Below are 27,462 nucleotides of genomic sequence, written 5' to 3' on the forward strand. Positions count from 1 at the left end.
GTAGTCTGGCGTTATTGAATTATTTCTAACAGTGAGTAGATTAGTAATGATGTGGTGTATTTTTCAGTGGCTAATGTTAATAGTGTTCTATAATTTAGGTCACAAACTAAATTGGGTCTGACTTCAAATGTGGAATCTGTGAAAGAGGGAAAGCCGTGTGAAGTCACAAGTGCTCTGGTACAAGACTCAGCAGGAAGTTCTCACTGGGCTGTAGTTGAAAATGTGCCGATCTGGTAGAATTGCTCAGATTGTTGTCCTTCTCCAGCTACAATAATAACAACATGAACAACAATATGGCATGTATAATAAGCATTATATCTGTAGGTCATAGAATTAAGTCTCAGATTGTACTAAATGACAAAGTCTGGTTCGCAATTTAGCTTGAACTACCGCTTTAGGGGCCGTTCACATATCGCATCTTTTGCACGCTTAAATTCGTTATTTCCACTGTAGGTGCACGGTATGCGCGCTCATAATGGAAGCGTCACGGCCGTGATGCACACGCGGTGCGACGCGCCCGTTTTTTCCAGGCACGTCCGCACCGCATCGAGTTAAAAACATTTCAACTTTTCAGAGAGCCGCAAGCGCACCGCGGGTCATGTGACAAGGTGACAAGGTCCTTTCCCGTAACAATGTTGAAAGCTCAGCTAAGATGAAGGAACAGCTGATCATAGTTGTATATGGATTGCCATTTTGAAATAAATTTAGTAGCAGAGCTACATCAAGCGATTTTAAGAGCTGAAAATGCATTTATCCTTTGCTGAAATTTCCGCGTCTTCATGGAGAGAGCACTGGTTGCTTAGCAAAGGCAGACGCCTCAGGGGCGCAACTGCCTGAGCGCTTTGGAAAGAAGGAGAAAGCACCTATTTTTTTCCACCTATTTTTAGGCGCAATATGTGAACCGCCCCTTAGACAGTCTGACTGAAATATAACGTGACCAAACACTATTTATATGTATTTTATTTTTTCATTTGTACGTGCTGTTCAAAATAGATTTTTTGGAAAATAATTAAAATAATGTTTAAATCGACTCTGATTTGATTATACAGAAGACAATATAATAGAAAACATGTATGGACTGTTTAATCTGAAAGTTTTGTTTGTTTGTTTGTTTGATTGATTTAAGATAAGATTTAAGACTCAACCTCATAATGATAGAATGACCACCATTTTTGGGTGAACTATCACTTTAAGAATCTAAATAGTTTCCATCAGGTACCAATGCCTGCTTTGTAGTGGAGCCTTTTCCAGAGACAGATGCTTGCAAGTTTGTGGAGAGCACCCTGCTTCATTTGCATGACAATATAAGAAGATGTACCGCCAGGCACACACATTTCGGCACCGCAGGGGGGCCGATTCACAGCTCAACTCTGAATCAGACCATTCTGTCAGATCTGACTGATGGTTCTCTTTCTAAACCATGTTTTGGAACAAGATCCGCTGCTGTATACAAAGAGCAGCAGTGCTCTAAAAGCGACAGAAGATCCGCTCCCACTGCACTGCAGCAGCCAGCCAATTACAGCCAGACAAACTCAATTACTTCCCACTGCCTGAGATGCAATTAACAGCAAGAGAATCATGCAAACGACTCAGTGTGGCGTGGAAAGGGTCGTGTGTGTCTTTGTCTCATCATGCATGTGTGTCTCTACTTTATTGAGCAGTTCAGACCCAAGCTAATTGTACAGGATGCAGGCCAAATCTCTTAAAGGATTGCGAGAAACCTTTGCAGACAGAAAGAAACATCTGTTAAGGAGGCACCAGATGTGTTTTGATGTGCAGGTGTGCGATGTACAAGGATGTGCGGGTTTATATAAGCTGTTCTGACAATAAGACTTCAGTCTTTTGTTGGATGCGATGCAAAACAAGAGATAGAGCTCTGCCACTGGTGCTGGAATAATGTTCTTCTGTTTTCCATCTCAACTCGCTGTATGTGTGTGTGTGTGTGTTTGATGAGCTGTGGCTAATGTTGAAAAGATGCTGAGTTTGCAAACGTACCAATGAATTTATTTCAAGTGTTTAGCTGTTAAGGGTTAGCAGCCCACTGTCTGTTTTCTTTCTCTCTTTTGGTTTGGTTCATTTAAGCTGAAGGTCCATTAATTTTGTCCTCCGATGCAACACACAAACACAGCTTAACCACAAATGACTGCAGAAGGATGCTCAGAATGTTCACATATCGCATTTCCCAGTGTCTCACACACCAGTGTCTTTACAATCTATGCATGGCACAGACTGCTGTAAAGGTCATCAGCATATCTAGTGTAATTTTAATTCTTTCTCTCATGTTAAGATCCATAAAACCATCAATAAATCATTTTTAATGTCAGTGTGTGAGCTGAGAGCTGACTTAGATTTAACACCAGACCCCTGTCAGTGTCTCTCTCTCTCTCTCTCTCTCTCTCTCTCTCGCTCTCTCTCGCTCTCCCACACACACACACACACACTCACACACGCATGCATAAAGAGTGACTCGCCAATGCAAAGGTTATTTGGTAGCACTTTATTTTAAGGTGTCTTTGTTACACATATGTACTTACTGTTATAATAACAGTTAATTGTATTACCTAAGCCAAACCCTTATCCTAACCCTAACCATATAGTAAGTACATGTAGTTAATTAATATTACTCAGTACTTATATGTATAATTACACTGTATCAAGGACACCTTAAAATAAAGAGTAACCGGCTATTTTATTAATATGAATGTAGCAGTCGTTAAGGAAAAAGAGGATAGATGGATGGATGGATGGATGGATAGATGAATAGATAGATGAATAGATGTCTTTATGAATGAATAGATATCCTGATTTTGCATCTTTGTTTTGTCAGACAAAACCCAAAGTGGATATGTGATGTCCTTTTGTGTTGTCATAAGCGAGCACACACACACACACACACACCTACACTCACTCAGAGGCTCAGCGCTGGTTCATTAATGCAGCATCTCCAGTAGAGAGTTTAATTAAACGAGGGACACAGTTGTTATGAGACTCCTTTTCACAAACCACCATCTAGTTCAATTAACTGCAGCAAAGCATTAAAGCAGAAGACTGCAATCAGGGCAAACAACTCAGATCCACTTTCAGCCTCATTGTGTCTGTGTGTATGGGTATGTGTGCTGCGCTCAAGTGAAACTGTTAGCCTGAGTGATGTTCTATTGAATGGGAGCAGTAGGCCTCTTCACAGAGCTCCACCGTGGGCCTCACGTTACATTTCTAAGGTCAGGCGACAATGTAAAATCCTGAAGCATCTGTTTCTTAAAAGAATAGTTCACCCAAAAATAAAAATCACTTCAAAATATACAGTTTGTTTCTTCATTAGAACAAATTTGGCAAAATCACAGATGGCTCCTCTGCAGTGAATGGGTGCCGTCAGAATGAAAGTCCAAACAGCTGATGAAAACATTACAATAATGCATTATGGATTAGGGACTCATATTTTGGCTGTAGGCAATGGTTTAAAGTTGAAACACCTTATGGATCGATTGGTTTCTTACAAACTCACAGCTTTTCACTTCACAAGACATTCATTGGTGGATTGGAGTGGTGTGGATTAATTGTGGAATATTGTGATGCTTTTCTTAGACTCTCATTCTGACGGCACCCATTTACTGCAGAGGATCCACTGGATAGCAAGTGATGTAATGCCAAATTTCTTCAACTCTGTTCATATGAAGAAACAAACTTTACTCATCTTCTTGTAACTGTTCCTTTAGGGATGGAGAAAAGCTTTCAAAGGGAGAGAGAGATTGATTTCAGCCCATTTCCAGTCTAAACCCCCCTCAGCTAAGACCATGCAGGCAGAGGGAAAATCCAAAAGGCAGCCATGCTAAAATTACCTCTGACCCACAATGAAATATATATATAGAGAGAGAGAGAGAGAGAGGGCGGGGGAGAGTATAAATTGACCACAGCTCTGATTCTACGAAAGTGTTCCCCAAGGACATTTCTCGTGACGTTTCCTCATCTTGAGGAACTAATTAAAGAGCAGGAGAAAAGACGCAGCAGAGGGAGATCTCAGGAAAGCCATCTCCTCAGTCACATAAAAATAGACCAAACGAAAAGTTCAGCACCTTCATCAAGAGATCGAGATCTGTGGAATAGGAGCAGCCTTCATTTTATTCATCTTTCTCTCTTTCTCACTCACTCTCTGCTTTGGACGTTTGTGCGAATCCGAAGCATGTAGAGATGAGCTTCGGAGGAGGGAGAAGGATTGGCTTTTGATCAGGCGTTTGCTGTAGCAGGATTCTCACTGTGCTGTAGAGGCTTCAAGACTCAAGAGTTGTTCATTACAGTGAATCAGGCTCTCCGTACGGCTGCTGGAACTTTCTTAGGAACACGTGGGTGGCTTTTGAAGTGTCTGACGATCTGTGATGTGTGTGTGTGTGTGTGTGTCTGGATCACACTGTTCCCTGCTGGAAAACCAGTTTAGTCTAGTATAAGCGTCCATGTTGGCCAGGCTGGTTTATGGTGATTAGTGCTGGTCCAGCTAGCATAAGTCTGATGCTCCCCAGTAAAGCATGTCATTTTTTGTGATAATATCCTCTTGACCCCTTATTTTTTTATTTTCCTCCGACTCTCAGAATTGTATGATTTAGTTTGCTCTGTAGAACACAAATCTAGTGAAATGACGACGCTGTTCTTTTTCACATTTTTAATGAGAAGCTTTCCATTTCAATTCAAGCTTCTGCATGGCATCAGAAGACTTTTTAGTTTGTTTTATTTTTATTACTGATGGATGGATGGATGAATTGATGGATGCATGGATGAAGGATGGATTGATGGAAACATGGATGGATAAGTGCATGGATGAACAGATAGACTGATGGACGATGACAGACGGATAGAGATGGACGGATGGATGGATGGATGGATGGATGGATGGATGGATGGGTAGGTAGGTAGGTAGGTAGGTAGGTAGGTAGATAGATAGATAGATAGATAGATAGATAGATAGATAGATAGATAGATAGATAGATAGATAGATAGATAGATAGATAGATAGATAGATAGATAGATAGATAGATAGATAGATAGATAGATTGATTGATTGATTGATTTTTTGGAAGAAAATCCAAAAGTCATGTCTTTAGTTTTTAAGATTGCTTAATTATCAAGTCACAGTAAAAATTAGCCACCTAATGTCTGTGTATTATGCAAATGAACGCTGTTTTCAGTCACAATTAAGTGATTAGAAAGCGTCATTCTCTCTTTTTTATCCTGTTTTCTCGTCATTCCTCTCTCCTTCTCCCCATCTTCCTCATTTTGTCTTTGCTTTTCAGCAATATCACAGTAATGAAGCTATTACTTGAAGTGCATTTTAATGAGTTTTTAGCTAACATTTTAATGAGCTATACATTACCATAAAACTCGGGATTAGGCTAAATTGAATTTGGGAAGTGCACGTAGAGGACAGAGCAACGAGCAGAGAGGTTCATTAAGAGTTAATTATATTGTTTGTGATGAGCTTGTGTTCCGGAGCCAGGGGTCCAGTCGGAGGCGTTAGCATGGGGCGGAAGTCATTAGCGGCTTGGCTAGCGGCAGTCTTGTTAGGCTAACGGTGGAAGTGCTGCTTTAGAAACTGAGAGGTGTTCTGTTGCCAGTACATACACCTTCGTTTGACCTTCTGTTTTTGTCAAATTAAGCTGATTATACTGTAATTGCTTCATTGTAGCCCTAATTTTTAGCTGTTTTGCGCACTGAAGCTAATGCTATAATGCTAATAATTTAAAACACAATAAAAGTATCCTAAAAGTTACTTTTACTTTCCGTATATGTTATGAGTGACATTTACATTTCACAAATAATACTGCAGCTTTCAAGCTTCAAAAGGTGCACAAAAGACTATAGAAGTGGTTCTTATTTTCCTAAAGAAAGAAAGTCAAACAGGTTTGCAGTGACAGTAGGTTTGCGTAAACAATGACTGAACCATCATATTTAGGTGAACTATCCCTTTAAGAACACAAAACCTGACACAGAGACTCCCTTTTTGTCCCTGCTCACATAAAAAACATGTTTGTGCATGAATGGACAGTTAAAATGTGCTGTGACAGAGATTCCCAGTAGATTCGTACTAAAGAGAATAACGTGTGAGTGGCTGTGGGATAGAGGCAGCAGTGTTTGTGCAGCTGTTAATGCTAGTATGCTAGTATTTATAGCATTTAGGGAGGAGGGGGTGAAGATGATGATGTTGATGAAGACGAGAAGTGTGTGTGTGTGTTTGTGTGTGTGTGTGTGTGTGTGTGTGTGTGCGTGCGTGTGTCTGGGCACCTTTATTTGCAGTGTGTGGGCATGTAGATGGGTTTTTTTTAGGGGTCACTGGGGCTTGAGCTCATAACAGGAAAACTTTCTTCCCCACAATGGACTGGGACACATCGCATTACTCTTGTCTGTAACTCTCACACACACACACACACACACGTGAACAGAGCCAGGGGCAGCGCGGAGGGAAAAAGAAGTGCTATTTCTCTAAAAGTGACATATTTACACTCTTTGCGAGAGCCACATCAGACACAGCATCAACTGTAGTGAACACTTTAGAGAGGCACTCAAATGAAACGCTATCCCTGCTTATAGCATGCTGGGAAGACCCTCGTTCTGTCCACAATCATTTTCTGCACCCCTCTCTCTCTCTCTCTCTCTCTCTCTCTCTCTCTCTCTCTCTCTCTCTCTCTCTCTCTCTGGATCAGTGTTGTTGTTATAAAGTGCAGTAAGAGTGTGATATTGCTCAAGGCCAGTTCAGTGCTGTAATCCCACTGCGTTCTGACCTTCGCTGGCTCTGATGAAGATACAAGCTACCAGCACTGCAGTGCATGATGGGTAAAAACTAACTGATTTATATGCCCACATTACCATATTATCCATTCCGTAGGTTTGGAATTATATTTTATTCAATTTAATTATTTACAACTTAAAATTTAGTTATAAATTATAAGATTGTTATAAATGACTAGTAAATTATATAATGAGGTAAACTGTAAAAAAAAAAAAAAAAAAAAAACTTTAAAAGATTATAGATTTCTAAGATTATATATTATTTAGATTTATTTTATAGAGTTCATTTATAAAATAATATATAATTAAAAGTAAGATGGATGGATGAATGAATGATATATAGTAGTATAAAGTAGCACTACTTCACATAGTTGTATTACATATTTTTAGACTGTAGTACAATCTTAGATCACGCTTACAATCTTGTTACATGGACATTCTGTTTTTAAGATGTTTAAGGTGCCAAACATAGCAGAAAAAAAAATAATAATAATAATAATAAACTGAAGAATTTCAGGCCCTTTAATTGCCTTTGGCACTGACTATATCGTACAACTCCAAACACACTTACAGTAAGTACAAAGTAGCATCTGTCCTTTTTTTAATGATCCTCTTGGCTTCCTTCCATTGCATCATCTCCTGTTACACTTTTCCACCGCAAACCCTTAACTTTGCACCAAAAGATTTGAAATCTAGCCAAGAAAAACTGCAAGGTTGCCAGTGTAGTCCAAAAACACCCTCTCCACCTCTACCAGCCGTCCTCCAGGAGGAAGAGAAGGAGGGTGGCAGAGGAGTATTCGGCAGATAAGTCTCTCCTTTAGCCTCCAGCCTGACAGACAGATGCTGCTCTCGCTAGCATGCGGAGGAGGGAGACGAACAATACATAAATATTAATCAGATGGAAGATGGAGAGGCTCATCGCACCCAGAGAGAAAGAGAGAGAGATGTAAGAGAGCTGAAAGTCGAGGCTTTTGTAAGGATGAAAATGTAATTATGCGTATTGAATGTCTGTGTGTGGCCTAAGGCCAGAAAAAGTCAGGAAGTTAAGAAATGTAAAATTTCACACATACACAGCAATTTGTCTTTTTTTTACAGCATTATTGAACAAATCACTAATTTTAATTGTTAAACTTCAGCATATAGGTTGCCCTTGAGGGATGTAGAGATGTGCTATTGCTTTTTTTTTTTAATTACTGAAAAAAGCCACAGACTTGTGAGCTAACGTTTATCTGAGAGATCAGAAGAATATCATAGAGACTTGTTAGTGTGCCCTTTTGAGCAACAACCTAGCAACCATTTAGAATGCCCTAGCAACTGCAATGCAAAATGTTAGCAAAATTTTAGCAACTCCATGACATGTCTAATGCAGGGATGACTGAAGTTTGAACAACTTTAAACATGATTTATCCAATCAGATTTTTAAATCAGAGTGCTCTCTTTCACAATTTTTATTAAATAAGTCATTATCTGATTCATAAATCTTAACTAAGACAAGTCGAGAGCATTTTTCTCTATTATTGCATGATCATTTGACAGATTTATCATTTGGTCTCTCACAGGACAGCACTAGAGTATAATTACCCGACTTATTAATAAAGCATTGTTGATGAATGTGAATATGTCTGCAGATGTGTTTATTAATTTATTGCATTTATTCATTGCTGATAATTGGGTGACCTCATGTATGTTTTTGCTGTCACGTTAATTGCTACATTAGTCATGGCCAAAGGCATAGGTTGTGGTGAAAGAGTGTGCATGGGTGATTAGTTGGCACAGATTTACCAGCCCACCCACCGACTGTGTGTGTGTGTGTGTGTGTGTGTGTTCGCATACGTTCATCTGCTGCATGCATATGAGTGACACAGAGCTGGAGGGCACAATATCTCTGCCGTCTCTTTGTTTGTTCTTCTGCCTTGATAGGGAACCCCATTAAGTTAAATTAAGGTTCCCTTGTAGTCACCCCATCAAATAAAACTCATACATCCCCTTCTGAAGGATGCCTTCACACACAGAATGATTTACTGCGTCTGTCGTTCCCGTGACCTTAACAGAACTTTCAGACAGGTGTCTCTCTGCACCCCTGTCGAATGGGAGCTAACATCTGAACACTGCTGGAGTGTGTTAGCATTTTAGAGGACTTAATGAAATGTCATCTGTTTCAGCAACAAAAGAACATTTATTTGTGCCTCTGGGAATGTAAGCATGACTAAATTTGCAAATGGTTAAAGAACGAGCTAATCTCTCTCTCTCTCTCTCTCTCTCTCTCTCTCTCTCTCAGTGTTACGTGATGATTTCAGACAGAACCCTACAGATGTGGTGGTGGCTGCTGGAGAGCCGGCCATCTTGGAGTGCGTTCCTCCTCGCGGACACCCGGAGCCTACCATCTACTGGAAGAAAGACAAAGTACGAATCGATGAGAAGGATGACAGGATCAAGGTGAGAACAGGAGAGACAGAAACTATTCATTCATTCATTCATTCATTCATTCCAATTTGATGAGAAGGATAACAGGGTAAAGGTGAGAATGAGAGTCAGGGACTATTCATATTTATGGTTGCAAAGGGGTGAAAATTTTTGCAAAAGCTTTCAAAAATTTTCCCAAAAGTTTCTGAAAAATCATGGAAAGTGTCAAAGAATTCTGGAATGTTTCTAGAGTTTAGCATAAATGTTCTGCCTCTTTGCAACCCTATTCATATTCAGTTTGAATGGATTATATATATATATATATATATATATATATATATATATATATATATATATATATATAAAAACATATTTATTAATATTTTTTAAATTATAATTGTCCTATTAAGATAATTTTGTTTTGTTACCCAAACCCTGTGTGTGTGTGTGTGTGTGTGTGTGTGTGTGTGTGTGTGTGTGTGTGTGTGTGTGTGTGTGTGTATATATATATATATATATATATATATATATATATATATATTATTTATTTATTTTTTTTAAACAAAGTCATCTTCACTTGCTAAAAAGTTTTGAAAGACCAAAAAAACAACAACAACAACTTTCAAAACCAAACCTTTTTTTTTTTTTTTTTTAGACAAAATCATTCTGTGACTTGGCAAAAAGTGTCTGGTCATGGTTTCAATATACTACAAACATGTATTGTTTTAAGATTAATGTTTCTAAACTAACTGACATTTTTTGCAACAAAGAAAGCTTTATTTTAAGGGTGTGGAGTGGTGGTTAATGATCCGGCCTTGAGTCAAGAAAATTACAGTTTCAAAACCATCAAAAGCTGATTAATAAACCACATCTATTTTGCCCTTGAGCAAGGCACCTGACTTCAGGTAACATCACAGAGAGTGTTGCAGTAGATTATCACATGAGTCGTTGCAGAGACTGTAACGTTCCTGTCTTCCCCTTCAGATCCGTGGAGGGAAGCTGATGATCTCCAACACGAGGAAGAGCGATGCTGGCATGTACATCTGTGTGGGCACTAATATGGTCGGTGAGAGAGACAGTGAGACAGCCCAGGTCACTGTGTTTGGTACGTGCCAACTCTTGTCTGACATTTCCAATTGACACAAAAAAAAAAGCCTTAAAATATCAACAACAAAAAAAAATATTTCAGTCATGCTCTAAAAATGTAAATCATCTCATAGTTGATGCTTTTGTAAACAAACAAGTTTGAACGATTCCAATTCTTCCAGCATGAGAGAATGTGTCATGTTTAATTCCTCTGTTATGCTTGTGTCTCCACGTCAGTCATAAAACATGCTGGAACACAAAAGCATATGATACTCTTACACAATAACACAAATCTCTGTGAGCGCTTCTGTTTCGGGAGCTCTGACTCGATGCTGAGTCACAGCGACTGAATGACATCTCTGTGTCCCTCATGGCCTTTTCTCCTCTGCGTGTCTTTCAGAGAGACCTACCTTCCTACGCCGGCCCATTAACCAGGTGGTTCTGGAGGAGGAGGCGGTGGAGTTTCGCTGTCAGGTGCAGGGAGACCCGCAGCCTACTGTTCGCTGGAAAAAAGACGAAATTGACATCCCCCGTGGGAGGTGAGACAGGGCCACGCTGGCAGAGATGTCTGTCAATCGAAAGCATTATTTCAGTCTGTGATGTAGGTGTTGAGCTCCATGCTGGGGCACATTTTCAGAAACACAGCAGATCTGTCGTGAAGCCCCCCTGCAGATAATATTAGCCAGAGCTGTGTCATGGGCCTCAGTGGTTGCTGTTCTTCTTGCTCCGTGCTGAGGCCCTGAGGTAAAGACAGCTGAGGCTCCAGGTGGACCTGTGCAGGTGAGGCGATGAAACCTCAGGCCTCTTCATTCAAGCTGTGACAGTGAGATAAAGAGAGAGAGAGAGAGAGAAGAAGAGAATGCTTTTGACCAAGATCATGCTTCAGGCCATATAAAGGAAGATTTAGTCACAGACCAGATACATCGTGTCCGAATCAATAAATCTGGGATTGAATTAATAAAAAACACATGAAAAGATGGGAAATGATCATAGGGCTGAGAAAGGATGACAGTTTTCCTATTACTTTTTTTTACTTTGTTAATATTTTACTCAGCTTTTTACTCTTAGAAAAAAAGTCCTGTGGCATTTTGTTTGTTTGTTTATCTGAATTATTATTATTATACACTACTTAATAAATAAATAAATATATTTTATTTAGCAATGATGCATTAAATTGATCAAAATTGACAGTAAAGACATTCATAATCTGTTTAAATCTTAAATTTTTTTTTTCATCAAACAATCCTGAAAAAAAAAATTTTTCTCTTGATTTCAAGAAAAATATTAAGCAACACAACTGTTTTTAAAATATATCCAGAGCGCCAAATAAGAATATTACAATGAGTTTTGTAGTTATTTATTTATTATTTAAATTATTCAGTCACATTTATATGGATTTTCAAAATGTAAAGTTTTAAGATCTTAAACAATGTTCACTTGCTAAAAAGTTCCAAATACATTTTTGTTGAGCAGCAAATCAGCATATTAGATTGTAATAATATTTCATGGCCTATTTTAATATTTTAATAATAATAAATCATGTCAGAAAATGTACTGTAATATGGGCTCTAGAACTAGTGTGGTTGAATTTTTATCCATTTATTATCCATTTTGTATATAATTTTGTAAAAACATATAATATAATATAATATAATATAATATAATATTAAAAATGGATTCATGTATTAATGAAAGCTATATTATTTCAGTGATGCTAAAGTAACACTGGTTTATTGTTAGTCCATTGTCGGCATTCGTCATAATTATACTCTGTCCTATAGTGTGCAGTTGCTAAATGTAATAAATTCATAAAGATTAAGATATAATTACTTTACCATGTTCCTTTCATCAGATCACAAACGTCCTTCTGTGCTTTTCTGTGAAGACTTCTCATGGTTTATTAGTTTTGTTAGAAACAATTAGATTAATCTGCATTATTCAGCTGTCAGCCAAAACACACATAGTAATTAATTCAGCGAGTGCTACAATCAGTGTATGTGTCAGGTAATAATTCAACAAGCTTCTGCTCTTTTCTTTCCAAGAAGCATATCGAGAAATTAATTAGGTTTTTCGAAAGAAACAATGACAGTCTAATAATTAAATAACTCGCAGTCCTACACAGCCCAGACTAAACACGTGTCTTCTCGTCTTATTTTATTTCCTGTCTCTGAAGCGGCAGATTATTTTAATTTTGACATTCTCAGCCGTCGCCCGTCGTGCAGAGTCACTTGTATTCTCCTCATCGTTCTGATTATGTAGATGTCTGACTTTAAAGAGCTTGCGTATGTGGTCGATAACGGCGTGGAAACCAGCTGACCCTCAGGTTACACAATCCCACAGACACCCACCTTCACAAAACACAACCTTTTAGTCACATTTAACAGGGGAATAGGTTTGATCGGAGCACTGAATCTTATTGTTGTCAATGTGGAACTCTCTTACAGAAGTTAACAAACTTCTGCTGCTGTCAGGATGCCTGTGCTGTTCGTACAGAGCTGAGATATAAAGTTCTTAGCTTGCCAAAGTAACACCAGGCCACTTGGTGCAGACTTTCACAGCAACTCTGAGCTCCAAGGACAAATTAACAAGGAAAAGACACTCAAAAGCTGTGTCTGCAAATGTTTACACCCCAAATCTGTCGCGTAATATGTGTGTGTGTATCCTGTTTCATGTGTAACTGCATTCCTCTCCTAATAGAGACCAGTTCCAGCTCAGAGAGGAAGCACATACAGAGCACTACTGTTTCAGTGTCTCGCTCTACCAGGCTTGTTTCATGCAATATTTAGTCTTAGTGGTTGAAAATCTGATTTGCATCTGTTTATGTTGTTTCTTTTATCTCCGTTCCCCTCTCTTTCTGCGTCCAGTCGTATCAGATTTTGCCTCAGGATACATTGGAATTTTTAGCTTCTGTGAAGAGCCATTCTCTTTCTGTTTTCACTCAAACGGTATCAGCTTTATTCTCCTATTAGTGAACCTGGAATTTGTGATATTACATATATGATCAACACATGTAATATGTCACACTGTAGTATGGTGAAGTTCCTCTTTTTTTTTTTTTTTTAAATGAAGCAGCAAACATTCTGTGGTTTGACTGTATATCGTCTTCATTCACAACAGTCTGTAGAAGAATAATCTTGGTCTTATCGGTCCTCATGTCAGGGATCGGTCTGTCTCCTGCGTCTCATGGCCTGCTCTCTGAATCCTGCTTCCTGTGGAAAGGCGGATCTGAAGTGACAGACAGCAGACAGAGTGTTGTCTCACACTTGCTCATGGACACACACACACTCTTGAAATCCCAATTATAGCAAAATACTACAAAGCATGCCAACTTGCAAGGCCTGTCAACTTCTCAACCGCACTTTCACCTCACACACAAACACACAGCTCAGCACCTTTGGCTGTCAGGTTCCAGGACATAGTGTTCCTGAAGTACGTAGAAGCTGCTAGAGAGGTGCAGATCAATACGGCTGGAGTCTACATCTCGAATCCCTTTCTGTACAGTCTGACCTGGAATCGGCCTGTTTTTATAATTAGCTCCCAGATACGCCCACTTCTCTCTCTCACACACACACGCACACACAGACACACACACACACACATTGGATGCCTCATAAATATTGGAAGCATCTGCGGTTCCAGTTGAAAGCTTCCTCCTTCTCTGTAGTGTGTGTCATTGTTGAATAATTTATCTTTCTCTGTCGGTAATAAAAAAAATGCAGTTTCTATACAGTGTTCTTTCACTGAGTATACCATATTTTTATGTATTATTATGTATTATCAAAATTAATGATAATTTTAATGTATGTTATGTATTATACACCACAAAATGTAAGGTTTGTAAGATAATCTTTTTATGATTTAAAAAAAATATATCTTTTTTTTTTAAAGAATAAAAATTCATTTATTTGAAACATAGCACTTTTGATCAATTCAATGCATCCTTGCTGAACAAAAGTATTTTAGATCTATTTTGTATCTAATAAATCAAGTCTTACTGACCCCAATATTGTATACTGTATTTACTGTACCTGTACATATGTTTATCACATACTCAGAAGTTGTTTCTAATTGCTGGACTCATTTTCTGTTCATATGTGTTTCAGGTATGATATTAAATATGATAAAGATGACTATGTGCTGAGGATAAAGAAGGCAGCCGCGAGCGATGAAGGAACCTTCACCTGTGTAGCTGAGAACAGAGTTGGCAAAACGGAGGCGTCTGCCAGCCTCACGGTCAGAGGTGCGTTGAGTGTCCAAGTCTACCACAACAGTTAAATGACACTGCTCACAGCTTTCCAGCCTCACAGGGTGTGTGGTTACCTTCAAAAATGTGCATTTCATCAGAATGTTTCAAAAGCAACTCATGCAATCAGCTTAGTCGAATGCTTTTGATTGCATCATTGATTACTAATTACTGTTTTGGATTACTTGATTATAATTATTGATTGCTGGATTCCTAAATTGTACCCTTTGTTTACGGTCTTATAGTGATTAAATACATTTAAAAAGGGATATATTAGAGAGAGAAAAAGATAAAAACAGATTTGAGTTTTCAGTGCATTGTTCATTTGACTTTATCATAAGGTTTCTCTTTACTGGAAATCAATAGCGGTGTAATGTATTTTTGGTGTAGTCTCAGTCTAAAAGAGTGACTCCTGACGGGTCTCAATTGAACTCCTGAAGTGTAATTTGGAAGGGTGGGGGGGGGTCGATCTTGCCCTAGGTACCAATTATTTTTTATTATTTACCCCCCCCCCCCCCCAAACACACACAAACACATCTCCTCGGTCCCACTGTGACACTCCAGCCCAAACCAGCAAAACCATTTCACAGTTTACTACTGTAAACCGACCTCATAAAGCCCAGTTTGGGAGGGCAAGATTAATATTTTTTTTTAACTCTTCACCATAATCTCCCTCTCTCCCCTTCCACCTCTTCTCCGTCTCCCCTCTCTTCTCACCACATTAAAACAACTTACTTAGATGCACCGGGGAAGGATCCTCATGTAGGTGCGTGGGGGGTTTCAGGAGGGGTCGGGAGCTGCCAATAGAGACAGCCGTCAATTTTCAGCCCTTTTGAAATTAGGATTCACAAGCGGACCGAGTTCAGCCATGAAGGGATTTGTGGGAATGCAGAATGGAGGAGGGAAGGAAGGAGAGGACAGCACTCTGAGCGTGATTGCTCCCTCTTAATGTCAATATATCCTCAGCCTCTTCGACAGCTCCACTACTGCATTAAATATGAACTGCTTTTTTGTCAGCTAGTTTCGCTTGGCCATTACGTCTATTTTGCCCATATTCTTTAGTGCTGGTTCAGCTTCTTTAAAGAGAGCTGTGTATATACTGTAGACCTCATTGTTACAGGTGAAGCAGATTTCATAATTTGAATTGTATCCCGGACGAGCCCCCGATTTTAATGATGACTTCATATGGAAAGAGATACTGTACCTGTCATGTAAGGAGGAGAGACATAAGCATTGGTTTGATTTTTTTTAACTGTCCACATGCTCATTCAATAAAAATAAACAGAATTTTTTCTGCCACCGGGTGGTGCTAGTCCAGATTTTTGTGATATTTATATGAACATTCCGAACAACATTGAAGTTGAAAAGTAAAATAGAATAAAATACATTTTATTTTCTCTCTCCTCCTTGCATCTCTGGTTTCCACCAACCAACACTGTGCTGAAAACAAAAAAATATATAATTATAAAAAGAACACACATTGCCATTGTTCATTCTGAATTTGGTTTCTTTTGTTCTTAATTCTTTTCACTTTCTTCTGTGTTCGTCCTTTCTGTTTGTGCCTGTCTTTTGTCATTGTTTGTTGTCTTCACTCCACCATTGTTGTGTCTTCAGCTCGCCCTGTCGGTAAGTACCCATCCCAGTCACTCCTTCATACTGCATGTGTGCCTTCTGTGCTCCTTCCTCCTCTCCTGCTCCACACACGCACACATACAGTGTGCTGGTTTAACTCTTCAACTAACTCTTCAGAGGTTTAGTACTTCCTGTTGTCGCTTCACTACTTCCCCTTCCCATCCTTGATGAACTTGATAGCAAACTAACAAAAGTAGAATTTTATCCCGTACTAACCTGTGGCTGTACTAACTACCTTTATTATAGGATTGTAGGTTGTAATAGTACTGCTTAAAAAGCTTATGAGTGTGTTAATTGCTTAAAACTTGTGGCTTCTGCTTGATGAATATAATTCAGCAGTCTTCCTAACACACACAGCCATCTGGGTGCACATTTGGCTGAGTTGAAATACTTTAAAACAGCGTGTTTTAGCATTCTGCGAAGGTGTTCGATTACTCATGTCAGTTTCTGTTTATTTTTCTGTCTGTGTGTGCATTTCGGAGAGAGAGCGTGCATGCTTTTTTCCCTGTTGTTCTCGTGTGTGTTTATTTACAGCTCTCAGAAGTGTGTTTAGTCGTGAACTCTCTCCAGTACGAAGCAGATGTGCTCCGTCATGAATTAAATATGGGAGCCAAACAGCTATTCTCCTCTAACAGGGCATCATTCTCCCAGCAGACACTTCCCAATGAAAAGAGGCCAGCACACATGCATTAAAGAACGTACCAAGGATGCAAACACACTTTATTTATGACTAGCTTTGTTCTACTCAGATAGACTTGGGATGTGTGTGTTTTCGTGTGTGTGTGTGTGTGTGTGTGTGTGTTTCCTCCCCTCCTGGCCAAAAAGGTCTTTAACTCTCAACTGCACAATGAAGTTTAGTGTCCAAGTCATTAAACAATCACTTTGAATGAGTGGCATGGGTAAATGCCCATCTTTTATACCCGCTCAGTCCGGTGTAAAAAAAAAGAAAGCTCTGGAGTAGAATTAAATGGGGCCAATCTGTGATTTAAAGCCTTTGTGTTATGCCCAAACTCACAGAAGTGCCCGCGCCACCGTTCGCCCAGATTGGGAAGCCTGTAAATCTGCCACCATCTGTAACTTGCCTGAATGTGTACAGCCTCAAAAAAAAAGGGATCAGCCACATAAATCACAAACACTTGCAGACTTCTCTTGTCCACAGTTGCCAGCTGCACAGACAGTAGAAAAGCTCATCTAGGCATCAAAATGGATGGGGAGAGCATTTTTTTCACGGTCAGAACTTTCTTTTGTAGATGGGCGTACCGTGAATAATGGTTCCCCTGCTAAACGAACTCAACTGTTTGGAGTCCTGCATCTAGATTTGTTGTTGCGGCTACAAGTATAAAACTAACACTGCGTCAGAATGTTCAAATTACATGCCAGTTATTGTTTTTGGTCTGAATTTTGGACTTCTTGTGAACCTCATGACTGAAACATATCAGTTTTTAACATTAGTACATTCTGTGTTATTTTTGTTTGGTTAAAAAGGGTCGCCATCCAGAGTTGCTGGCAGAAGCAAATAGTTTTTTATTTTTATTTAGGTCAGCTATAATGTATTCCTCCCTATAGAGACCTTTGCTCTATCATTGGAACGCCCTAACTGTATATGAGTAGTACAGTCTGCAATAGCATTTTATCTTCTTACAAGCTCCAGCTGCATTTCCCTGTCTTTGAAGACTCTGACAAACCTTTTTTAGATGTTTGGTTCCCCTACCTTCTCATTAAGGAGAAAGTAGCATTTAGGGGAAAGTTCGGATCCCTGTTTCTGAATTCTGATGCCAATTTACGGTCAGGTTAGACAGGGAATGCGGGGAAGATGTTACTTTTAATTAGTTTATTTGAATGTGCTCTGCAGGAGTTTCTGTGCCGGGTGAGTTGAGAAAAATACTTTGCTAAGTGTGACTCATAAGTCGGTAAAAAATTGTTTTGTTATGTGACAACTTGACCCAAGTTGGCAGTTTGAATAGAGAATGATGTCCAACAGCGATTCATTGTTTTCCAAGATTGTCCAGCTTGTGACCTCTGCTTGTCTTCGATACAGGAATATAAACTGTTTTGTGTACCTAGAGTAAATAGAGTCCAGCATTTAAACCCACTTACAAAAGAACTATCCACTCAAGTTCATAGTGTGGCGTCCACACTTAGCTTCTCCTCTTTCCGTGTGTCCTGACCGGAATGACCCACCCCTCCCTCTGGTGTTGTGCCTGAAAGCTGCCGTCATTCATTCAGAAGCGCCATCCGCGGCCCCACCTGGATGAATGGCTTCCTGTGGTTGCTGTCGCTGTCCGTCCTTGCTGTTTGTGGTCAAAGCAAACAGATAATCCAAGAGGCCGAATGGTTTTGGAAACGGGCTGATGCATGGAAGCTCTGTCTCAGTCAATGCCTGTGGATGCCTGACGTTCCCACTGACTCCCAGAGACCAGAGTGTATGTGTCAGTGTGTGTTTGTGTCTAAGGGTATGGTGTAATGATTATGTCTTTGGTTCTTGACTTAGCCGCACCGCAGTTCGTGATCAGGCCGCGGGATCAGATTGTGGCGCAGGGACGGACCGCCAGTTTCCCCTGTGAGACCAAAGGTAACCCACAGCCAGCGGTCTTCTGGCAGAAAGAAGGAAGTCAGGTAAGAGACCGAACAACTTTCTTTTTTTAACCTACTTATATTTTTGCGAAAGCATTAGGCTAGTGCTTAGCATACACGCCACAGGTGTATTGACAAATCCCTTAGACTTATATTGAAGAAGCAAAACAAGTTATATCTAGGGATTGGTCACCTAGCATCCCCCCAAAAGACATTACTAATAGCAAAACTGGCAACCAGAGCATGCTAGCATTTTAGCAGTGAGCTTTAGCATGGCGAGCTAGTTAAAAATTCCTATAAAAGTAATACAATTTGGAAATACTGGAGGATTTGATTCTTAATCCCAATATTAAATGTTCTATTACATTTTCTGTCCTACCATTCCTCTCTTAAGTAAGATATGAAGGTATTTTTAAAAAGGCAAAATTAAAGCAGTTATTGAGTCATTAGCGTTGAGAGAAGCCTCTCAGTCACACTCGAGGATAATGGAGCCAACATCTATCATGTGTGAGAGGCTAATTAAAAAAAGAGTGAAAGAAAGAAAAAAAACATCATTTGGAGCATAATTTGGAGCATTAAAGTCATTAGGTGTAATTGAATCCAGCTAATGCCTTTGGGTTTCTGACAGTCAGCTATGAGGACTCAGAAATCAAAAGAGAGAGAGAGAGAATGAAAGGAAGAGTATAGGGATCTCAAGGATAGAAAATCTGAGGTAAATATGAGGGTTCGGTCAGTGACGGGCATTAATGAGCCCAGCTTGTTATCTGCCGTAATTAGCAAACAGTCAAAACCGGCCGCTGGTGGTGAATTAACAACGAATCACCTGACCTACTCCTCAAATACAACATCCAGAGTGAGTAAACTATGCAGCCCAAAGCAATTACTGGAGTCATTTGGACACAATGGATACACACAGTGATAGATATACACAGTCAGGGTTTCCATACTGTTAGCAAAAGCTAACAGTATGCTAAAAAGCGTTGCACAATTTAATGTCATGCCACTGTAATTCCTTTCAGAATTTTAGTAGCTGATTATACAGAAGATAATTTACCCCCTCTAATGCAAAAAAATATATTTCCTGGTGTGTTTGTATTCATAGAACAATGGGTTTCAGGTAGCAAATTTTCTCTGGAAATCCTTATTCTTTGTGTAGAACCTCCTGTTTCCAAATCAACCGCAGCAGCCCAACAGTCGGTTCTCAGTGTCGCCCAGTGGAGATCTGACCATCACAGCGGTCCAGCGGGCAGACGCGGGATACTATATCTGCCAGGCCCTGACGGTGGCAGGCAGCATCCTGGCCAAAGCACAGCTTGAGGTCACAGACGGTAAGCACTGGGGTGGATCGGACCACAACAAGGCTTTGGGAATGTGGAGGTCTTACCTAGCTGGTGTTTCATTCTGTTTCTTTGTTTTTAGTTTTAGGATTTTTTTTTTTTTTTATCATTTTAGTTCCTTCTAAAATATACTCCTTCAGCTGCCACAAACTGAACTATTTGTCTTTTTTTTAAATTTTTTTTTATGCAGTATAAACATTTTTTGATAAAAAAAAATGCAAAAATAACAAACCTATCCTCCAACTATGTTAAGCTATTATTTTTATATATTTTTTAAATTTTTTGAACCAGTCCTGATTAATTATAGTTTAATTAATTTAAATCATTAGATTTAAATTGCATTTTATTTTCTATTTTATTATTTTACAAATTGTGTTTTTATTATTGATAAATTTGTTACAAAATATAAAATTATAAAAATATTAAATAATAATAATAATAAATTTAGGAAGGTTCCAAAAGTCCCCCATTCCCTCCACCCATGATTTATATAAATAAATATTTTATTTTATTTGCATTTGGATTCTACAGAAGTTTTTAAATACTATGATAAATTAAATAATTACTAGAATTAAATATTTTATTTTTGAATTCTATTTTTACATTTTAACTGACTTCTGTTAAGCCTCTATTTTCATTATTTCGCTCTTTATCACTCGCCGCCGCTCTCTTTTCACCACTCTTTCATTTTCCCTCATTCATATGTCAGCCTACATTTTTCACACCCGACACAAACGAAGGCCTCAGTACCCCATACAAAAGTACAGGCAGAAAGATAAATGTCATATGAAAACGGCTTCTGTTGCTGCTGGATCCACATTCAGAGCTGAAATGGAATGTGGCCTTGAGCTCTGCATTGATTCTGCCTCTCTATGTGAAATGAATAGCAAGCCTGACGACCCGTTTGAATATTACAGAAGCACGTCTCTGTGAAACTTCATTTCAGCTCCAAAAGGGAGTGAAAACAGCAGTCCTTGAAAACCTCAGATACTGATCATGGAAAAATTACCTTGCAACATGCATGGTTTGGGTTGTGCAAGAGAGATTTTTTATTTATATTTTTTTTTTTACAAAGGAAGTCATTGTGTATGAACTTTTCAACTACATCTTCAGTCTAACAGTATAGTGTAATTATTTCAAGGTGATGGCTGTTACAGGTGATTGCAAAGCATAAAAATTAAGCGATTTTGTCTTAGAGAGCACATTATGATCTAGACTCTCATAAACGCTTTTTGCTCAGAAATGAGTGTGTGTGAGATGTTGTGGAGAATGACAGGAATGAAAGAGGAAGAGGGTCACGGCCACGCCTGCGCTGGAGGAAGAGTGTGATTTAGTGGCTGTTGAGGTGGCAGAGAGAGCTGGACAGGTTCAAGGAGAGATCTGATGAAAAACGGCTGCTAGCAGACGGCACCAAGGCCTTCACGTGGTCTAAAACCGTCCCGTCGGATGAACAGCACTCCATCATGTCATGTCAACGCACATATGACTTAGTCTTATTACACTCACACATGAAAAAAAAAAACTGCCTAAACTTAGCAGACACTGCAAAAGGAGAAAAGTCAAATGCAACAGTGCAACACGAAAGACTCATTCAGAACAGAGGATGCAGCTTTAATCCAAACACAGCCATTATGCCTCATCAGTCTCTATCCGTCCGCACATGCATCACTGGGGTTTACGCCGGCCTGATGGATGTGCCTGCAAAGCACTCTGGGGTTTAACCTTGAAGCGGAGTAATCCACATTGATGAATTAGGATGGCAACTCTTCATCCCCGAGCCCAAATGAGGCATTCTGATGGAGATTTGGACAATATAAATACCATTCTTTATACAGAGCGAGACAAATAGTAACGCAGCTGAGAACAGAGGAAGACTGCATCTAGAGCTGTGTTTAAGGGTTAGAGGTGCAGTCTCTAATTAGCGCCCGCCATATTCTTGGTCATTAATTCACACCTGCTAATTAATGTGTCCTCAGAGGGGCAGGGGACAGGACAGGGCTATGATTATCGTATTAATATTAGTTGAAGAAATAAATGGTTGGCACTTCTCAAGGGGCATTTGATGCCCATGTGTACATTTATATTTGCTGCTTTATAGCTGAATCACCAACACTGTTAATGAACTGAATTGAAACAGCAGTGATATGACTTGAGCTGAATAATGACACTATTGCCTCCTTTAAAGCAGCGTATAGCTGAATGAAGCTTGTTTCATAATTTGATTAACTTTGCACTACTATTACTATTACTACTATTGAATCAAGTTTGTGTCATAACTAATGAACTTTGCAGCATTCACACCGTTACTGAACTATATTGAATCATCACAAAACTAAACTGTGCTGACTAATGACGCTAATGTCTTTTTAGAGCTAATTTACAGCTGAATTTTTTTTTCATAACTGAAGATTAACTATTATTTTCTTGTTTATTACAGTGAAGCTGCTTTGAAACAGTCCATATTGTCTAAAGCACAATAATAAAAATATATATATGAATTGACATCAGATCACATCAATAGACCTGTGTGAGATGTAATCTCAATTAATTAATTTATATACTTTTTTATTACATCCTTATTTTTTTATATGCATTTTACTTATTCATATTTTTAATATATAATATTTGTAATAGTTTAAATGTAAAAAATATTGTTTGAATAACATACTTATGTTAGTATTAATTGTAATAATTTATTTGTTTGTTTGTTTTTCAATGACATATTTTGAGGATTTTAACAACACATAATAAATAAATAAAATCTCTGTTTTTAAACAATTCAATTCAAACAATTGAAAATGTTAATTTGTTTGTTTATTTATTTACTTACTTACTGTTGTCAATGACAATAAAGTGTTTTTACTAAAGCAATAGGCCCCAAGAAGCCATGGTTCACATCTGATAATTACAAATTTGCCATAATTATATTTTCTCCTTAAAATTTCACAGATTTTCCTCTACTGTAAGCAGTTAAAAAAAAGTATCTTCACAATGAGATGAAAATAGATGGAGATCTTTTCATGAACACATGTCATTATAAATGTCACAAAAAAAATAAAAAATATCGAGCATTTTGTGTGCTCTAGGACGGTGGGTTCATGTTTTCAGAAGCAGTTTATGAGGGGACATTCTCGTAACCAGCATGAGATATTTAAATGACCACACTGCCTCTGATAGTCGGATATATAGTAAAACATGAAACTTTACTCTGAGTCTGGTTCCTAAATGAAGGATTTCAGGCACTAACTGGAAGCTACAAAACCTCCTCACTGCCACATCAGTGAGCTAGAAACCAAGACTCAGCATTTCTCCCAGTTCTTCCCAGAATGCTTGGGGGGTAGACGCTGCCCTGTGGTGCGACCGCAAAATGTGCATATAACCCTGATATGTCCAGGAATAAGGCAATCATGGCTTCATCCTGCTTCCTGTGCCACACGGGACACGGCCACAATCTTAATGTCTTCAGACACTTTTAATGACGAACATATTTGCTGTCCTGTGCTAAAGCAACAAATGATGTAAGAAGGAGGCCTGCTCATGCCATGATGTCATAATCTGTGGAGAATATATTATTCTAGATGGACATGCATGCTAATTGCTACCAATTTCCTGTGTTTCCATTTTCAGTAGTAAAATCAGGAACTAATTCAGAGGCATGGTCTCGTTATTAGCACATGGGCTCCAGACATGTTGAGTCACTGCACTCACAAAGGAAATGTTTCAGTTGTTTTCCGGACACTTTCTCGCTCTCTTTTCCTAATTATTTCCTGCCTCCTCTCTGTTGTCTGTATTTGCTGTCCGATAAATAGTGTGATTCAGATAATAGTCCCTTTACAATGTAGACCACTCTGAGTGTTTAGAAAAGGCAGAGAAGCGCTATATAAATGTAATGAATTATTGATAGTACATTGAAAGTTGGTGGTGTACTTTTCGCAGTGTGTATTCACGCTCATATTTCTTCTGTGCAATGGGAGAAGTGTTTGTGACAGTTCTCTTTTTCATTCATCAGTTGAAAAATGTTGATAAATTTGAAGCTGAATCTGAAGCTTATTTTTGTTCATCACCAGCCAAGGATACAAATTGGGATGCATCTCTTCTAAAACAGTGAGAACAACATGTAGGCTTAATTCCTCTCTCTTTCTCTCTCTTGTTTAGTGTTGAGCGATCGTCCTCCCCCCATCATCCGGCAGGGTCCAGCTAACCAGACTCTGGGTGTAGACAGTGTGGCTCTTCTGAGGTGCCATGCGTCTGGAGAACCGGTCCCAACCATCAGCTGGCTGAAGGATGGGGTCAGTCTGCTGGGCAAAGACCCTCGCATGTCCCTGCAGGACCTCGGCAGCCTGCAGATCAAGGGTTTGCGGGTGAGCCAAAACTTTTATTTATTTCCTTTATTTTTATTTCTCATTTTTTGTAATGAATTTATGTAGGGATGCATCCATATGGAATGAATGAATTAGATCTCTTATTTATTTATTTGCACGTTGAATTGGCATAGAAAAGTGCATCCATCATATATCATCAACTTTCAACATGGTCGGTTTTTCAAATTAGACCAGTTTTTATATTAAATTAGACCAGCACTGATATAGTCATTAATACATCACTGAATGTCCAGATGTTTATCTGTTATTGTGTATTTCTAAGAGCGTATGTGTGTTTGTGTGACTACCATCTGTCAGAAACATCTTCAACGTCTTATAAGCTTAGCAGAATTCAATCAGATATCGGTAAGACAAAACAGAGATGGGCAGAGCGAATCATATTGCATTACGGGGATGAATTGGAAATATTGATTTTGGTAAATTGTTTGATACGATAACTTAGGGATACGACAGCTCTCCCAAGAATCATTTATGGAAGCCTGGATGGGATCCAGCTGCACACACATTTGCACACATGCACACTTTAGGGCCATATTGAATTTAAAGTCCCCAAGCCCTCCCCGTCAGCTCGGGATGGAATAGCCATTATATCTGACAGTGCTGCCCACCTCTGACATTTTATCTAATAAATGGAGGCGAGGCACCCTGATGAAAAGCAACAAACAACAGGGAGATCGTCCCGGAAAGGTAGAGAGGGGGGATTATGCGCCAGCTGTCAATGGTCCAGAGGGTTTCAGCGACTACCCCTTTAAATGAATTAGTCTAACTCTCACTGCGGTTAGTGGGTGGGTTTGTGAATCTGCCAGCAAGGATGAAAGCTGGCTGAAGGGTGCAGAAAATAGAATATATCTACCATATTAGTGTCAGGATCAGAAGCGTGGACTTGCCATGAGTCTAATTGATTAGCCGTTAAGTGAATTCACAGTATCTGAAGATGTACTGTAAAGATCAATGCATGTTTTTTTCTGTTTTTCAGCTCTCTGATTCTGGTATCTATACTTGTGTGGCAGCAAGTTCTAGTGGGGAAACATCTTGGAGTGCTTTCTTGGAAGTCAAAGGTACTTAACGTGCAACTTCACAAACGTTTCACATTTGAAAGAATAATTTAATAAGAAATATACACATAGAAATAAACTTTTTACAGTATAAAGATCGATTTCCATGGATGTTAAGTAAAAAAGTGAAGTAAAGTGAAATTCAGCCAAGTATGGTGACCCATACTCAGAATTTGTGCTCTGCATTAAACCCATCTGAAATGCACACACACAGAGCAGTGAACACACACACACACACACACACACACTGTGAGCACACACCCGGAGCAGTGTGCAGCCATTTATGCTGCGGCGCCCGGGGAGCAGTTGGGGGTTCGATGCCTTGCTCAAGGGCACCTAAGTCGTATTGAAGGTGGAGAGAGAGCTGTTCATGCACTACCCCCACCCACAATTCCATCCGGCCCGGGACTAGAACCCACAACCCTTCGATTGGGAGTCCAACCCTCTAACCATTAGGCCACGACTTCCCTTAAAGGTTGTGTTTACTTCCAACTTAAAGGTTGTGAATAAACTTTCATGTTCAACAAAGTTAAAAAAAAATATAAGTTGCAAGTGTTTTCATAGTAAAGCCACTGAAGAACCATTTCCGGCTCCCCGAAGAACCATTTAGTGAACCCATTTCATTATAAATGAACCTTTTGTTCTTAGAGGTTCTTCATAGAACCATTGATAAGAACCTTTACAGAAGAGTTTATGTGATTTTTAAGTAGCATTTTTCTTCCAGAAACACTTTGGCTTCTCAATGATCTTATATAATTCCTCTCTTTAGAGTCTGGAAGTCTTGTTATAGTTAAAGACCGGGATGAGAACGAGCTCCCAGGTCCTCCTTCCAAACCTCAGGTCACAGACGTCACTAAAAACAGTGTGTCATTGTCCTGGCAGCCTGGCCTTCCTGGAGCGTCACCCATCTCGTCATATGTTATTGAGGCTTTCAGGTATGAATTTAGTTTATTTACCATTCAAGTGTCTTTTCTGTTTTTGAATAGTACATTAAATTAGTTCATTTTCCTGTCAAGTACTCAAGTTAGATTGAAAATGTCTTTGACTCTGACATCACTCTACCTCATTTGCATGCAGCCAATCGGTGAGCAACAGCTGGCAGACTGTGGCCGATCATGTCAAGACCACGCAGTACACTATCAAGGGTCTTCGCCCCAACACCATCTACCTGTTCATGGTGCGAGCAGTCAACATCCAAGGCCTGAGTGACCCGAGCCCCATGTCCGAACCCGTCCGCACTCAAGGTATTTCACAGAAACTCTGTGTGTAATTATGTATATAGTCTGTTGCTCACCGAGAACGAGATCTAGTCTAGATACTACAGGGTGTAAGGGTCCCATAGACTCATTAGATTCAGAGACAGAGAATAATGTAGAACAAACATCATCCTCTTTTGGAGTGTATAATTGAGTTAGTGACCTGGCTGGTACCTTAATGATCATTACGAGGAGAATAAAGGACCAACTTCGACTGGAAAAAGATTTGATTAAAGTGCCACGGAGTCTTCCGCATGTTCATTAGGGGTGACTGATTCTGAGACCCTGGGGTGGATGTAACCTCACAGGTAGGGTTGAAGTTGTTCTGTTTGCGGCTCCTTGTCACTTTTTTAGGGGATTAAATTGTATTAAAGGAATTATCCTGTACTGACCAGTAATTTAGCATTGTCTGTGCACTAGAAGAGGTAATGACATTGGCCTCTGTGTCTCTCTTTACAGATGTAAGTCCTCCAGCTCAGGGAGTGGATCACAGACACGTGCAGAAGGAGTTGGGTGAGGTTATTGTGCGGCTACACAACCCTGTGGTCCTCAGCCCCACCACCATACAGGTCACATGGACGGTAAGGCACTCTCTGATTGGACAGCGCTTTTAGCATGTTAACTGTGTTTGGAGAGATATTGTAGTCTGGAAATTGCGCTGTTTTGACACATAAACTATGATTAGACAATGACTATAGAACATGACTTGCTGTTGGACAGAGG

The 27,462-nt window shown here is 39.3% G+C and overlaps 1 protein-coding gene across 5 annotated transcripts in view; it reads left to right on the forward strand.

The window, feature by feature from the left end:
* Positions 1–27,462, forward strand: part of LOC128029011 (roundabout homolog 2) — a 349,624-nt gene that overhangs the window by 278,876 nt on the left and 43,286 nt on the right. For all 5 annotated transcript variants that reach the window (XM_052616454.1, XM_052616451.1, XM_052616449.1 and 2 more), the window contains 12 exons: positions 9,050–9,207; positions 10,159–10,279; positions 10,661–10,799; positions 14,364–14,500; positions 16,118–16,129; positions 18,627–18,751; positions 19,866–20,037; positions 24,202–24,407; positions 25,405–25,486; positions 26,253–26,418; positions 26,561–26,727; positions 27,199–27,320. In XM_052616454.1, the coding sequence (XP_052472414.1) occupies positions 9,050–9,207; positions 10,159–10,279; positions 10,661–10,799; positions 14,364–14,500; positions 16,118–16,129; positions 18,627–18,751; positions 19,866–20,037; positions 24,202–24,407; positions 25,405–25,486; positions 26,253–26,418; positions 26,561–26,727; positions 27,199–27,320 (1,607 nt within the window). The remainder of the gene's footprint in view (positions 1–9,049; positions 9,208–10,158; positions 10,280–10,660; positions 10,800–14,363; positions 14,501–16,117; positions 16,130–18,626; positions 18,752–19,865; positions 20,038–24,201; positions 24,408–25,404; positions 25,487–26,252; positions 26,419–26,560; positions 26,728–27,198; positions 27,321–27,462) is intronic.

The sequence above is a fragment of the Carassius gibelio genome, chromosome A15 (genome assembly GCF_023724105.1).
Source record: "Carassius gibelio isolate Cgi1373 ecotype wild population from Czech Republic chromosome A15, carGib1.2-hapl.c, whole genome shotgun sequence".
Classification (NCBI taxonomy): Eukaryota; Metazoa; Chordata; class Actinopteri; order Cypriniformes; family Cyprinidae; genus Carassius; species Carassius gibelio.